The 14,191-nt window shown below is 35.4% G+C and overlaps 2 protein-coding genes across 2 annotated transcripts in view; one reads left to right on the forward strand and one right to left on the reverse strand.

Moving 5' to 3' along the window:
* The window catches only part of LOC146405189 (olfactory receptor 1165-like), a 458,625-nt gene that overhangs the window by 339,086 nt on the left and 105,348 nt on the right, over window positions 1-14,191 (reverse strand). Inside the window, exon 2 of the mRNA XM_085010078.1 lies at window positions 13,847-13,940. The gene's annotated coding sequence lies outside the window, so the exon portion shown is untranslated. The remainder of the gene's footprint in view (window positions 1-13,846; window positions 13,941-14,191) is intronic.
* Window positions 1,410-9,173, forward strand: LOC146405214 (olfactory receptor 4C11-like). The gene has a single exon (XM_085011659.1). The coding sequence runs from the start codon at window positions 8,241-8,243 to the stop codon at window positions 9,171-9,173; it is 933 nt and encodes a 310-aa protein (XP_084867785.1). The 5' UTR covers window positions 1,410-8,240.

Here is a 14,191-nt window from a genome sequence, read left to right on the forward strand (position 1 = left end):
AAGGCAAAAAAAATTAAATTATAAATAAATAAAAATAAAATAAATAAAAGCATAAAGGACCAATGAGATCCTGCTGTATAGCACTGGGAACTATATCTAGTCACTTATGACGGAGCATGGTAATGTGAGGAAAAATAATGTATACATGTATGTGTAACTGGGTCAAACTGCTGTACAGTAAAACATTGACAGAACACTGTAAACCATCTATAATGGAAAAAATAAAAATCATTATGAATTAAAAAATAAAATGCAACTTGCATCCTTAAAAAATAAATAAATAAATGAATGAATGAATAAATAAATAAATATAAAGGAGGACAAATAAATTTAATAACATCCAGACCAAAAAAAAAAGCAGTACTGGAGACTAGGAAATTTTCTGACCTTTATCTGTTTCAGAGTCTCAGAAGAATTCTGGTTATATCTCTTTGGGAAACCATAATTTGTATTTAATCCTATTCAATCCTGATTAAAAAGGGGATACAAAGGGTAAAAAGACTCAGCAGAGTGAACGGGCGTCAGTTGGAATAACTGTTCTGAAGAGATGGAATATATAACAAAGGATAGAAGGTGAAAATAAAAATGTAGGAATTGTAATAAATGTGATACAGCTCTGGTTGTTCAATCAATGACTCAGTCAAAAAGTATTATTCAGTGTCCACTGTGTACCAGGGAACAAACTGGGCACTCAGCTTATCAAGGGAAATGAGCAAGATATGAAGTTGGAGAGATTGGAAGAGAGAACTTCAAGAAGGGTCTCATCATGGTGTTAAAGCTTAATGCTCAGCACGATGAAGAGCATATCGGAAGGTCTTTTAAGCTGGCCAATGATGTAGTTAGATTTGAGGGTAGAATGTCTAGAAAATACTGGACAAGGACATTGACCTGTAAGTTATTCGAAGAGACCCAAAACAATGCTGTACTCCATCAAGCAGAAGAGTACGTTACGGAAGTCTTGTGATTTTTGGAATTTTACCTCTGGTCTGTGTAAAGTGGGTCCAGGGATCACCTAATAGGTGCTTTGCTCCTTTTCCCAATTCCAGGAAGCACAATTGGAGTAGACATATTTAGCAACTGGCAGAAGCCTCACACTGGTTCACTGCCCAGTGGAGTGAGAGGTATTACACTGGGAAAGACCAAGTGGAAGGTATCACTACTAACTATTCCTAAGGAAATATGAACACCAAAGCACTGCCACATCCTTGGAAGAAGGATTATAGAGATCAGTGCCACCACCAAGAACTTGAAAGATGCAGGGGTGGCGAGTAATGGAAGAAGTTAAGTTATAAAAACCAGCTATAACCATGTAACCACCTCCAGAAGTAAGAATCATATTCCTTCCGTGTCACCTTTATTTTGAAATCTTTCTGCGTGTATTTTATTCACATGTATTTGTTTCCTTTTTCTTCTTTCTTTATCATGGAACCTGAGTTATGCTGACTTCATATCACAGTACTGAAATACAGTTAATTTCACTCTCAGTATTTAAGTTACATGGTAATCAATGACTTAACTCTCAAGGACTTTCACCTTCACTTTTGGGGAAGGGCTTAGTGCAATTTCATTTGTACACTGGAGAGGTGGGCCATGTTCCGGGGGATTATGACCTTAGTATTGTCTGAATTTAGAGACTGACTGTGGTTTAAGGAAATGCATATTGTGTTGGGCTATGTCTGTTGATGACATGAACCTCTGAATTTGTAGAATGAGTAAAATAGATTGTCCTCTCTACCCTGGGTTGTCCCTCTCCATTCAATCAGATAAAGGCCTCAAAATAACACAAGGTTGATAGCCCCAGATTATGAAGGAATTTTACTACCTGAGAGTCCTTAGGAGGAAGCAGTTCTTCCTGTCTGAAGACCTGATGCTGGAAAATGAGCTCATCCTCATTCTATAGCAGCTTCCTGGTTATGGACCTGAACCGAGATATTGACGGTTATAGTACTTTCTGGCCTCTAGACTCAAACTGGGACACTGGCTCTGCAAATTTTGTATTTGCCAGCTTCCATCACCACAAGAGCCAATTCCTTAAAGTAAATATCACGTGTGTGTGTGTGTGTGTGTGTGTGTGTGTGTGTGTGTGTGTGTGTATTCAGTCCTGGAGATATTACATTTCATGGACTGGAAAACAGCATTAAGGTATCACAGATTCAACATAATCCATGAAAAAACCCCCCATAACACTTTTCGCAGATACGGAAAAAGTATTCAAAACACTGATATGGAATCCCAAGGGACCCCATAAACTAAATACTCTTGAAAAGTAAAACAAAGTTGGATATCTCACAGTTCCTGATTCCAAAACATACTGTAAAGATGTAGTAGTCAAAACAGTGTGGTTCTGACATGAAGACAGGCACAGAGCGCAATAGCCTAGAAAGTCCCAAAATGAACCATCTTATGAATAGTCAAATGATTTGTACATGAGTGCCAAGAGCATCCAAGGGGAAAAAATTTTTTTCAACAAAGAGAGCTGGCAAAACTAGACATCCGCATGATAAAGCATGTTGGTGGACCCTTGGGAGTTCTCTCTGTGGCTCATCAGGTTAGGAACCTGACTTGTATCCACGGGGATACCAGTTTGATCCCTGGCCTTGCTTAGTGGGTTAAGGATCTGGCATTGCCACAAGCTGAGGCACAGGTCACAGAAGTAGCTCAGATCTGGCATTGCTGTGGCTCTGGCACAGGACAGCAGCTGAAGCTCTGATTTGACCCCAAGCCTGGGAACTTCATTTTTGCTGCAGGTGCAGCTCTAACAACAGGGATGAAATGTTGCTGGACCCTTAACTTATAAAACACACACAAGAAACTCAAAACGTGTCCAAAATATTAAAATAACGGGTAAAACTATAAGTGCTTAGAAAAATTATACAGAAAAGACTAAGAGCATTAGATTAAGCCTTAGTTTCTCAGAACATGACACCAAAAACAAACTCGACAGAGGACAAAATAGGTAAATTGGACTATTTCAAAATGTAAAATTCCTCTGCATCGAAGGATATAAATAGCAGAGAGAAGTGGCAACCCAGTGAAGAAAACAAATATCTTACAAAGAGATAATATGCCAAATATATAAGAAATTCCTGCACCCCAATAACAAATCATAATCTGATTAATAGACAGACAAAGAACTTTCTTGAAAGGACACTTTTCTAAAGAAGACATACCCATGGCCAAAAAGCATACAAAAAAGACATTCAATCTTGTTAATCACACTTGTGCACTCTTCATAGAAATCCAGGTACCATGAAAGACAGAAAGGAATTCCTCTAAAAGGTAAAAACAGAATTACCCTCTGATCCAATTTTTCCACTTCTGAGCATAAGCCCAAAAAACACTGAAATTGGGAACTCAAAAGAGATACTCTATTTGTAGAACCATATTCATAGCAGCATCATTCAGATCAGCCAACATGGTAAGGAACCCAATTGTCCATCAACACATGAATAGATAAACAGTATGTGATATACAGGGTATTATGCAACATTTAAAAGAATGAGTTTCTGACACATGCTACAACACAGATAAAGTGTGTGAACATGCTAAATAAAATAATCCATTCACTTCTCATAAACTATATATTTTGTAAAAGTTTTATATTTACAGGTAGGTTGGAAAAATAACACAGAAAAATTCCATACAACCTATATTCAGCTTCCCCTCTTATCATCTTTTATTAGTATGGTATACTTGTCATAATTAATTAACCACCACTATTACATTATTTTTATCAGAAATCCATACTTTAACTAGATTCCTTAGTCTATACAGATGCCCTGTTTCTCTGCAGAATCTGTTTCTTGAAACCTCATTGCATCCAGGTGTCAAGATTTCTCCAGTCCCTCCAAATAGTGACAGTTTCCCTGATTTTCTTTTCTGGATGACCTTGACCTTGATTTTTTGAGTACTAGTCGGAAATTTTGTATAAAACCCCTCCATTAGGGTTTGTCTGATGTTTTATTCACAATTAGAGCAGAGTTATGTGTTAGAAAGACCACAGGAGATCCCATCGTGGTTCAGTGGTTAATGAATCTGACTAGGAACCATGAGGTTGCAGGTTTGATCCCTGGCCTTGCTCAGTGGGTTAAGGATCCGGCGTTGCCATGAGCTGTGGTGTAGGTCACAGACTCAGCTTGGAGCCTGCGTTGCTGTGGCTGTGGCATAGGCCGGTGGCTACAGCTCCGATTAGACCCCTAGCCTGGGAACCTTCATATGCCATGGGTGCAGCCCTTAAAAGACTAAAAAAAAAAGAAAGACCACAGTGATAGGGTACAATTTTCATCACGTTTTATCAATGGGTATGTACTCTCCAAGTAGATTACAACTCTTGATTTTAACCTTGATCATCTGACTCAGGTGCTGTTTGTCATACTTCTTCACTGTAAATTTTCTCTTTTCCCCCATTCCACATTGTTGCCTTTAGAAAGAAGTCACTTCCTCACACTTAATCACTGAAGATTTTGCAGAAAGAGTATAAATGTAAAAAATTGGGATTACCACCTATTCTCCCATATGTACTAGTAATTTCCCCAATTATTCATTTCACTATAACTTATGAATATTTATTTTGTATTTTGAGTTACATTTCAATTCTATGTTATTATTTTTTTCCCCAGCTTTGGGCATCAGGGGATCTTTCATTGGGCTAATGTTTTCTTCGGTGCATCCCCATCACTATGTAGGGTTTAGCAGTTTCCTAATTTCTAACTCAGTAGGATGCTGCCCCAGACCTAGAACTAGACATTTTTTTCATAAAGCCCCGATTCATTATTTGGAGAATGATATTAGTAACCCATACTGGGGTACCAGAAGACCATCATTTTTTTTTCCTAGTGAAACAATGCCATTTATGACCAAAATAAACATCTTTAATTGCAAGGATAAGCCATGTATTTTTTCATAATATAATAAGACATTAAAAATGAAGTTTCATATCACATGTGGCTCATATCTCTTAATTGGAAAGGAAGGGACACTTTAGGGAATGACCTTCCCCCAGAATTCTATATTTTGCATCATCTATGTTTAAATACTCCTCCAGAGAAGGCAAAAGAGATGCACTTCCCCAGTCAAAATCTAATGTGAGGGTGGATTTCAGAAAGTGTAGAATGAATCTGGGATTCACTTAGTCTGTCTTCTGGAGTGCAGATTAGAACATAAGCCTCCTTGTGAAATCAAAGAGATCCTGGTTCCACTTAAACAGAACTTTAGGACCTTTAAAAAAAAGTTCATGTGAATAGTGTCCAAATTGCCTTGGGATGAAAAGAGGACAACTGAGCACCCAAACCTTTGCATGAACTCCTACAAAGCTGGTAAGACTTGTTTGGGGATTAACTTAGGTTTATGTAATACTTGGAGAAAGTGAGTCTGTTTAGTGCCATTGGTACCTGATACATACAACACACTTGTGGACAGAGAGAACGCTCAGGACATTTGTAGGCATGTTCTACATTCTAAAGTGTGATGATGGAAACGAAGGGACATGCACGGCAGCTTCTGATGGAAATGAGCACTGCTAGGTCAGGGGTATTGGAACTGAGGATGTGAGAGATAATGACAAGGAAATAATATCTGCTTTGGAGTTTCAGCATATGTGCCACAGACATGATGACTTGATGATGGATATAGCAGAATGCAGGCCTCCCTTTGCCTCAGTGCCATCTGAGCATAGAACAGTGCAAAATAGTACTAGATTATATCTACAGGATATTTTCATTATTTCATTCCTTCAACAAAAATTCATTAAATACATTCTACTGTCTAGATGCTCAAATTCAGTAATTTATTTCAATATACATCACTTTATAGATAAAATCTATAAAACATATATCTATATATCTAAATAGGTATATTGATATAAGTATGTTATGTAAATTATATATGTGTGCCTATCTACTTATCTATTTGTATAAGTATACATATATAGGTAAGGAGAGATATTTATAAAATATTCTTAATGAAAATATACAGCAAATAATTTTTCATTTGTTTGTTGAAGATTGATCATGGTATTCTTAGAAAGCATCTAAGAAAACCACTGAACATTTTGTTAAAGATAGTATGCTGGTGTATGATCTGATTAAAGAGCATGGAGTTCCACAACTACCTCTTTAGTGGACACAGCATCTAACTCATGCAGTTGAGTATTACTAGTCACAAAAAATATCACAGTCCTTCCTGCCTTCATCACAAGACAGTTGCCATGGTTCAGGGTTATTTCACTGTGAATAACAGACCATGCCCTAAGCTGGAGTTGCAAAAGGCTTTATTTTCTTAATACAATACATGATAGTGATGTATTTCAAGCTTGAACAAAAAGTGCATCTTAAAAATTAGGTATGGCTCATGGCTCTGATACCAAGAAGGTAGTTTTTTCTTTTTTTTTTTTCTTTTTTTTTCACACAGAGACTCCAGTACGTAATTTGGTTGCCATTCATCTAAATAACATTTGTTTATACATGGGTATATATGTGTATAATATGTATTATCCTGTTTTTAATTAATACTGATCATGATCATCCTAACACACAAAGCTGTCCTATTTTTAACTTTCAGATTTTTAACTTTACGGACCACGGCATATCTAACTGTTTTGTTCTTATCAATGACTTATGCAATAGGTGGTATCAAAGGACCATTCTGTATTTATTCAGCTCTCTTCACATGTAGTTTAAATCTGTTCTCATCTTTCTACTATAGAAAGTGGTGCAATGATTGTCTTTGTCCTTGGAAGTGAGAATATTTGTTGAAAATGGAATCACTAGACTCATGTCTTCATGCAGTTGTAATACTGTAGATGCTGAAAATAACCCCTTAAGGGATTGTACCCATTTAGCCTCCTACAAAAATAGGTGGGATTCACTAGTATCCACAACTTGTCAGAACTCTATATCAACAGACTTTGCATCATGAAAAATACTTTAATAAATGGCAGGTGAAAAAGTTATCAAACTGGAGACTTAGTGTGAATGTATTTCAATGTGAATGAAATTGAGCATTTTCACATGCCTAATTCTTTTTCATAAAGAGAAGAGTCTCTGTTAAAATTAATTGTTGTGCCACATTTAGTTTACAGTATTTTTCTAAGATTAATAAGTAAAATCCATTTATACGTGAAAATTATGCTTCTGTCTGGTATGAGTTGTAAATATAATATACCAGTTTGGGAATTATAATTTGTCATGGATTATGTGACAATTTGGAGAATATAACGGCCCCCTCCCCAAAAAAAAAAAAAACCTGTCCAGTGTTTGGCATATAGCTATATATTGAATAAATTGTGTCTTTTTGCTTTTTCACCTCTCTTACTTGAAAAAAAAGAGTACAAGTCATTAAGGATGCATATGACAAGAATTCTACTGAAGTTTCAGATATGAATTGGAGCTTGCTCTCCCTCTAATTTTTCCTTTAGTGAGCCCCTGTGTCATAAGAAAATATATTGAAAGACCGAAAAATAATGAAAAAGGGGATACATTTAACTTTGGACAACATAATAAAATTTTAAATAGAGGCTCCTACTAATAACAGAAGCTGAACTTAAAATTGTAAACAAGAAAGTTTTGAGAAGTAAAGTAAAAAGACATAAAATTAAAGCAGTAGATTCAAATAAATCTCATTATCGGCTGGAACACTGGCGTGGCAGTGTTCGATAAAATTTTATATTTGTTTCTTTCTCTATACCCTACCTTCTATGCTGTGTGTGTGTGCATGCTTATGTTTTATTATTAACGACACTCTGAAATATTTAGACAATTATTTCTTAATACAATATTTACTTGAAGAGTATTTTATCACTGTACTTTATTCAAGATGTGAAAACATATGGAGTAAATTATGGAAAAGTTTTCTCTACTGCTGCAACAGGCAGCCCTAATATTGCGATGTCCTTGATAAAAACTGAAAAGAAAACATACAGCTGGAAAAATTATTCTCTCATGCCAAATAAAAAAATTAATATTCATTGTCTAAAGAATCATTGACTTTTGCATTATATTTCTATTTCTTATATCATTATTTACATACGCAAGCTTGGAAAATGGTTGAATAAGTATTATGATTTCCATCTTGTTCAGATAACACTGGCACACAGTAGTTAATGAGTACCCATTAGAAACTGGCATTTCCACGTTCATGTGTATATATTTGGCCACCAACCATAGTATTCATATCATAAGTTTTCTTCCCTTTCTCCTTTGTAGATTTGTCTAAATAGTTCTTTCTCCTCATTGAGTGAAACAATGCAGCAAAACAACAGTATCACTGAGTTCATCCTCTTAGGATTGACACAGGATCCTCAAAAGCAAAAAATGGTGTTTGTGATCTTCTTCATTTTCTATGTGGGAACCTTGGGGGGCAATTTGCTTATCATTGTGACCATCAAGTCTAGCCAAACACTTGGGAGCCCCATGTATTTCTTCCTATTTTATTTGTCCTTGGTTGATGCCTGCTTTTCAACTTCCATAGCCCCTAGACTCATTGCAGATTCTCTGTCTACAAAGAAAATCATATCGTACAATGAGTGTCTGACTCAGGTCTTTGCGCTGCATTTATTCGGATGCATGGAGATCTTTGTTCTCGTCCTCATGGCCATGGATCGCTATGTGGCCATCTGCAAGCCCTTGAATTACCCAACCATCATGAGGCGCCAGGTCTGCATCATCCTGATTGTTCTGGCATGGATAGGGTCTTTTATACATTCTATGGCTCAGATTATCCTGGCCTTGAGATTACCTTTCTGTGGATCCAATTTGATTGATCACTACTGCTGTGATATGCAGCCCTTGCTGAAACTTGCCTGCATGGATATTTATGTGATGAATCTCCTGGTGGCATTTAATAGTGGGGCCCTTTGTGCAAGCAGTTTTGTAATTCTGATGATCTCATACATTGTCATCTTGGATTCTCTGAGAAACCATAGTGCAGAAGGGAGGAAAAAAGCTCTCTCCACTTGCACTTCCCATGTCATTGTAGTTGGCTTATCTTTTGGTCCATGTATGTTTATATACACACGGCCCCCAACCACATTCCCCATGGACAAAATGGTGGAAATATTTTATACCATTGGAACACCCTTCCTCAATCCACTCATCTACACCCTGAGGAATGCAGAAGTGAAAAATGCCATGAGAAAGTTATGGCATGTCAGAATTTATTCAGAACACAAAATATGAATTGTGGGCTTGGCCTGACTACTAATTGATTCCTGGTTTGACTGATTCTGTGCAGATATACAATATAATAATGTCTGACTATTGCAGGAATAACATAAATCAAATTTAAGATTATGACTTGATATTTTTCAAGTTCACAGGCAAGATAAATGCCAAGGCTTCTCATTCTTTAAATAGAACAAATTTATTGATTCTAACCATGTTCTTTTGTGAAAGTTTATTTTGAAATAAATTTGGTAAAATCACGACTTTTTTTCATTATTTTTACTTTCTGGGGCATGACAAAATTCAGTGTATACTCGTACCTCAACATCGTCATGCCATGGATGAGAAAGGCCAAATGAGTGGAAATGTCATGATTCCAATGTTCCTTCATCTAATCCAACCTCCCTAACACCAGCACCGTTACACACACAAATACAGACAAACACTGTTCATAGTTATTTACATTCAGATGAAGAGATGACGGTAAAAGGAAGAAAATAAAAAGATAATATGTACATGAAAAAATAAATTGACAAGGGAACTCCCGCAGGTCCCATCTTAACTCTTTTTTGTTCTTTCATCCAACTCAGTTACATGCTGATCTTTCTTGCAATTTTGGTTTTAAGAGATCTTCTGTCAGTGTTCAGTAGGTATTCTGTGAAAATTGTTCCTCATAAAGATGTATTTTTGATGTACTTGAGGGAGATAAGCTCCATGTTCTTCTATTCTACCATCTTTATTCCGTTCCCAACTTGGTAGCATTCTTAATCAGAGTAGAAACCTCCATAGGAACAAAAATATGAACTGTAATTCATGAATTGCTGGAGGCTCAGCATAGACAACTGTGAGAGTTAAAACTCCTGGGAGACTTAGTCATAGGAAGGCACCCACAGTATTGTGGGGTTTATCTCCAAAGATTGAGCATGTCCCCACAGTACATATCACAGAAAAGTCCCCTCATGCTTGCAGCAGGAGAAGAGAGAAGGAACCACTTCTGTTTCTAGAAAAAGACAGCCCTCCAAAATTGAATCAAAAGTAAGAGATCATTTGAACACCAATCACTATAAGTGAAAAAGAATTTGTGATTAAAAATCAATCAAACAAACCAAAAACCTCACTGCAAACAGAAGTCCAGAAATAGATGACTTCACTGAGGACTTCTACCAAAAATACAAAGAACTTATAACAATCCTTCTCACACTCTTCCAAAAGACTGAAGAGGAAGGAAAACTCCCGAAGACATTCTATGAAGCCACCATCACAAATACCAAAACTGGATGAAGGCAATGACAAAAGAAAAAAATACAGGCCAATATATTTGATGAATATAGATGCAGAAATTCCCAACAAATACTCACAAATTGAATCCGACAACACATTAAAAAAATCATACACCACAATCAATTGCATTCATCCCAGGCTCACAAAGATTGTTAAAACATATTCAAATCAATCAATGTGATACATACACCATGTCAACAACAAAAACCACATGATCATCTCAATTGATGCAGAAAAGGCATTTGATAAAATTCAACATCTATTCATGATTAAAACTCTTACCAAAGTGGGTATAGAATGAACATTTCTCAACATAATAAAATATATTTGGGAGTTCACTTCATGGTGCAGCCGAAACAAATCCAACTAGTAACCATGAGATTGTGGGTTTGATTCTTGGCCTTGCTCAGTGGTTTAAGTATCTGGCATTGCCATGAGCTGTGGTGTAGGTCACAGATGCAGCTCAGATCTGGCATTGCTGTGGCTGTGGAGTAGGCCAGCAGCTGTAGTTCTGATTCGACCCCTAGCCTGGGAACCTCCATATGCCATGGATGTGGCCCTAAAAAGACAAAAAAAAAGAGACATTTTTGACTAAACCACAGCCAACAAAATACTCTATGGTGAAAAGCTGAAATCCTTCCTGCTAAAACCTGGACAAAGATGCCCACTCTCATGTATTCTATTCAACACAGTATTGGAAGGCCTCACCATAGCAATCAGAAAAGAAAAAAGAAAGGAGATTTATCGAAATTGGAAGAGGAGAGATAAAATTATTGTTATATGCACATGACATTGTATGATATATAGAAAATTCTAATGATTTGACACAAAAATTACTACAACTGGTAAATTCAGCAAGTTAGTAGGATACAAGATTAACATCCAGGAATTGGCTGCATTTCTTTACAGCAACAGTGAAATATTAGAAAAGGAAAGTAAAAACAAACCAATAAATAAAACATTTCCTTGTAAAATCGCATCAAAAAATAAAATACAAAGGAATAAACCTGCCCACAGAGGTACAATCTTATATGCCTAGAAATACAAAACTTGGATAAAAGAAACTGAAGATGATTTAAAGAAATAAAAAAATATACCATGCTACTACTGGCTTGTAAGAATTAGTATTGTTAAAATGCCCATATTATCCAAAGCAACCAACAGATTTAAGAGCATACCTCTCAAATTATCCATGATACTTCTTCACAGAACTAAAAGAACTAGAACAAAATTTCTAAATTTTATATGGAACCATAAAAGACCCAGAATTGTCAAAGCAATCCTGAGAAAAAACAACAGAGCTGGAGGCATAACCCTCCAAGACTTCACACCATACTACAAAGCCACAGTTATCAAAGCAGTGTGGTATTGGAACAAAAGCAGATACGTGGACCAATGAAACAGAATAGAGAGCCCAGAAATAAACCCATAACCCTATGACCAATTAATCTATGACAAAGCAGGAAAGAATATACAATGGCAAAAAGTCTCCCCAACAAGGGTTGCTGGGAAAACTTGACAGTTCTAGGTAAAAGGATACAATTAGACAAACATCATATACAAAAATAAACACGAAATGGATTAAAGACCTAAATGCAAGACCAGTTACTTTAAAAGTCCTAGAAGAAAACATAGCCAGAACTCTCTTTGACATAAATTATGACAATATTTGTGATTTGTCTCCTAAATCCAATGAAATAAAAGCAAAAAAATAAACAAGACCTAATCAAATAGGGTCTAAATGAAGAAATATATAGCAACATTACAGTGAGGTACCACCTCACACAGGTCAGAATGGTCATCATTAAAAGTCTATAAATAACAAATTTTAGGGTGGGTGTGAAGAAAAAGCAACCCTCTTATACTGTTGGTGGGAACATTTTCCACTATGGAAAACAGCATGGAAATTCCTTGGAAATCTAAATAAAGTTGCCATGCTACAGCAATCACACTCCTAGCCATATATCCCAAGAAAAATATAATTCAAAGAGATAAATGCACACCCATCTTCATAAAGCACTATTCTCAACAGCCAAGATATGGAAGCAAACTAAATGTCCTTGGACAGATGAATGGCTATAGAAGATGTAGTATATATGTACAGTGGAATACTACTCAGCCATAAAAAGAATGTAATAATGCCTTTTGCAGCAATGTGTATGAACTGAGAGATTATCATAGTAAATGAAGTCAGTCAGATAGAAAAGGACAAATTTCATATGGTATCAATTTTTTGTAGAATCTAAAAATTATACAAATGAGCTTATTTAAACATCAGAAACGTACTCAAAGACACAGAAAACAAATGTTTGTTATCTAAGAGGAAAGGGGATTGGAAAGGGAAAAAATAGGAGTTTGGGATTGACATATACAAACTACTATGTATAAAGACATAAGTAAAAAAGTCCTACTGTATAGCACAGGGAACTATATTCAATATCTTATAATAAACCATAATGAATAAAAAAACTCACAATAAAACTTATGGGAATAAGTGAGCCCATGTGATATTGAAGCATAACAGGATGTTAATAAACAGGTCTAAATATATGAGTTTTTTAAACAAATATATCAGTGAAATCCAAAGTAGAAAGAAGAGATTTCTCAACATATTCTGAATCAATTGGATATCCATATGTCATAATAAAAAAAAAAGAACTTCGGGAACCACTCCAAACTACACACAAAAATTAATGAAAAGTGAGTCAGAGAACTAAATGTTACATCTAAATTTGTAAAAATTTGAGAAGAAATTTTTTAACCTGAGGTAGAATAATATTTTAGACATAACACACACAATAAGTACAAACCATAAAAAATAAAATAACAAATCCCGTAATAATTTAAATCTTCTGCTAAGCAGATATTATCTGTAAAACATAAAAAAGCAATCCACAGCCTAGTAGAACATATGTGTATTTATAATATGTATGTATACATATATATATGAATTTACATAGTATAATACATATATGCATAAATTTCCCATATAAATATATTTTATATTTATTATAAAATATATTATAAATGACAAAATACCTATATCTAGAATACCTGTACCTACACAAAATACATATATACATATATAGAGAGAGAGAAAATATATAAGTAGCCCTTAAAACATAGTAATAAGAAACCCAGAATTCCTACTTTTAAATTGTGCAAAGCAATTAAAAAGAAACTTCCAGGAAAAAAAAGATATACAAATGGCCAAAAACAACATTTTAAAAAAGGAAAGAAAAAATGGCATTTGCAGCAACATGGATGGACCTAGAAATTACCATGCTAAGTGAAGTCAGTCAATGAGACACCAGCATCAAATGCTATCACTTACATGTGGAATCTAGAAAAAGGACACAATGATCTTTGCAGAACAGATACTGACTCAGAGACTTTGAAAAACTTACGGTTTCCAGATGAGACAGGTTGCAGGGTTTGGGGATGCACTGAGGGTTTGGGACGGAAATGCTGTCCAATTTGGTTTTGATGATTGTGGTACACCTATAAATGTAATAAAATTCATTCAGTAATTAAAAAATAATAAATAAATTAAAATGTTCAACATCATTAGACATCAGGGAAAGCAATAAATCTCAATAAGTGTAGAATGGCTCAAAGAAAAAAAAATAACAGCAAGTGACAAGAATGTGGAACAATTCTTGTATTTGAACCTAGAACCCCAGTCTTTTTTAAAATTTATTTAATTTTATTGAAGTATAACTGGCTTAAAATGTTGTATCAGTTGTCAGATG

This window comes from Sus scrofa, chromosome 2, assembly GCF_054392235.1.
Source record: "Sus scrofa isolate SSC_HxYL_T2T_F1_AM1 chromosome 2, Sscrofa_HxYL_maternal_Yorkshire_Landrace_v2.0, whole genome shotgun sequence".
Lineage (NCBI taxonomy): Eukaryota > Metazoa > Chordata > Mammalia > Artiodactyla > Suidae > Sus > Sus scrofa.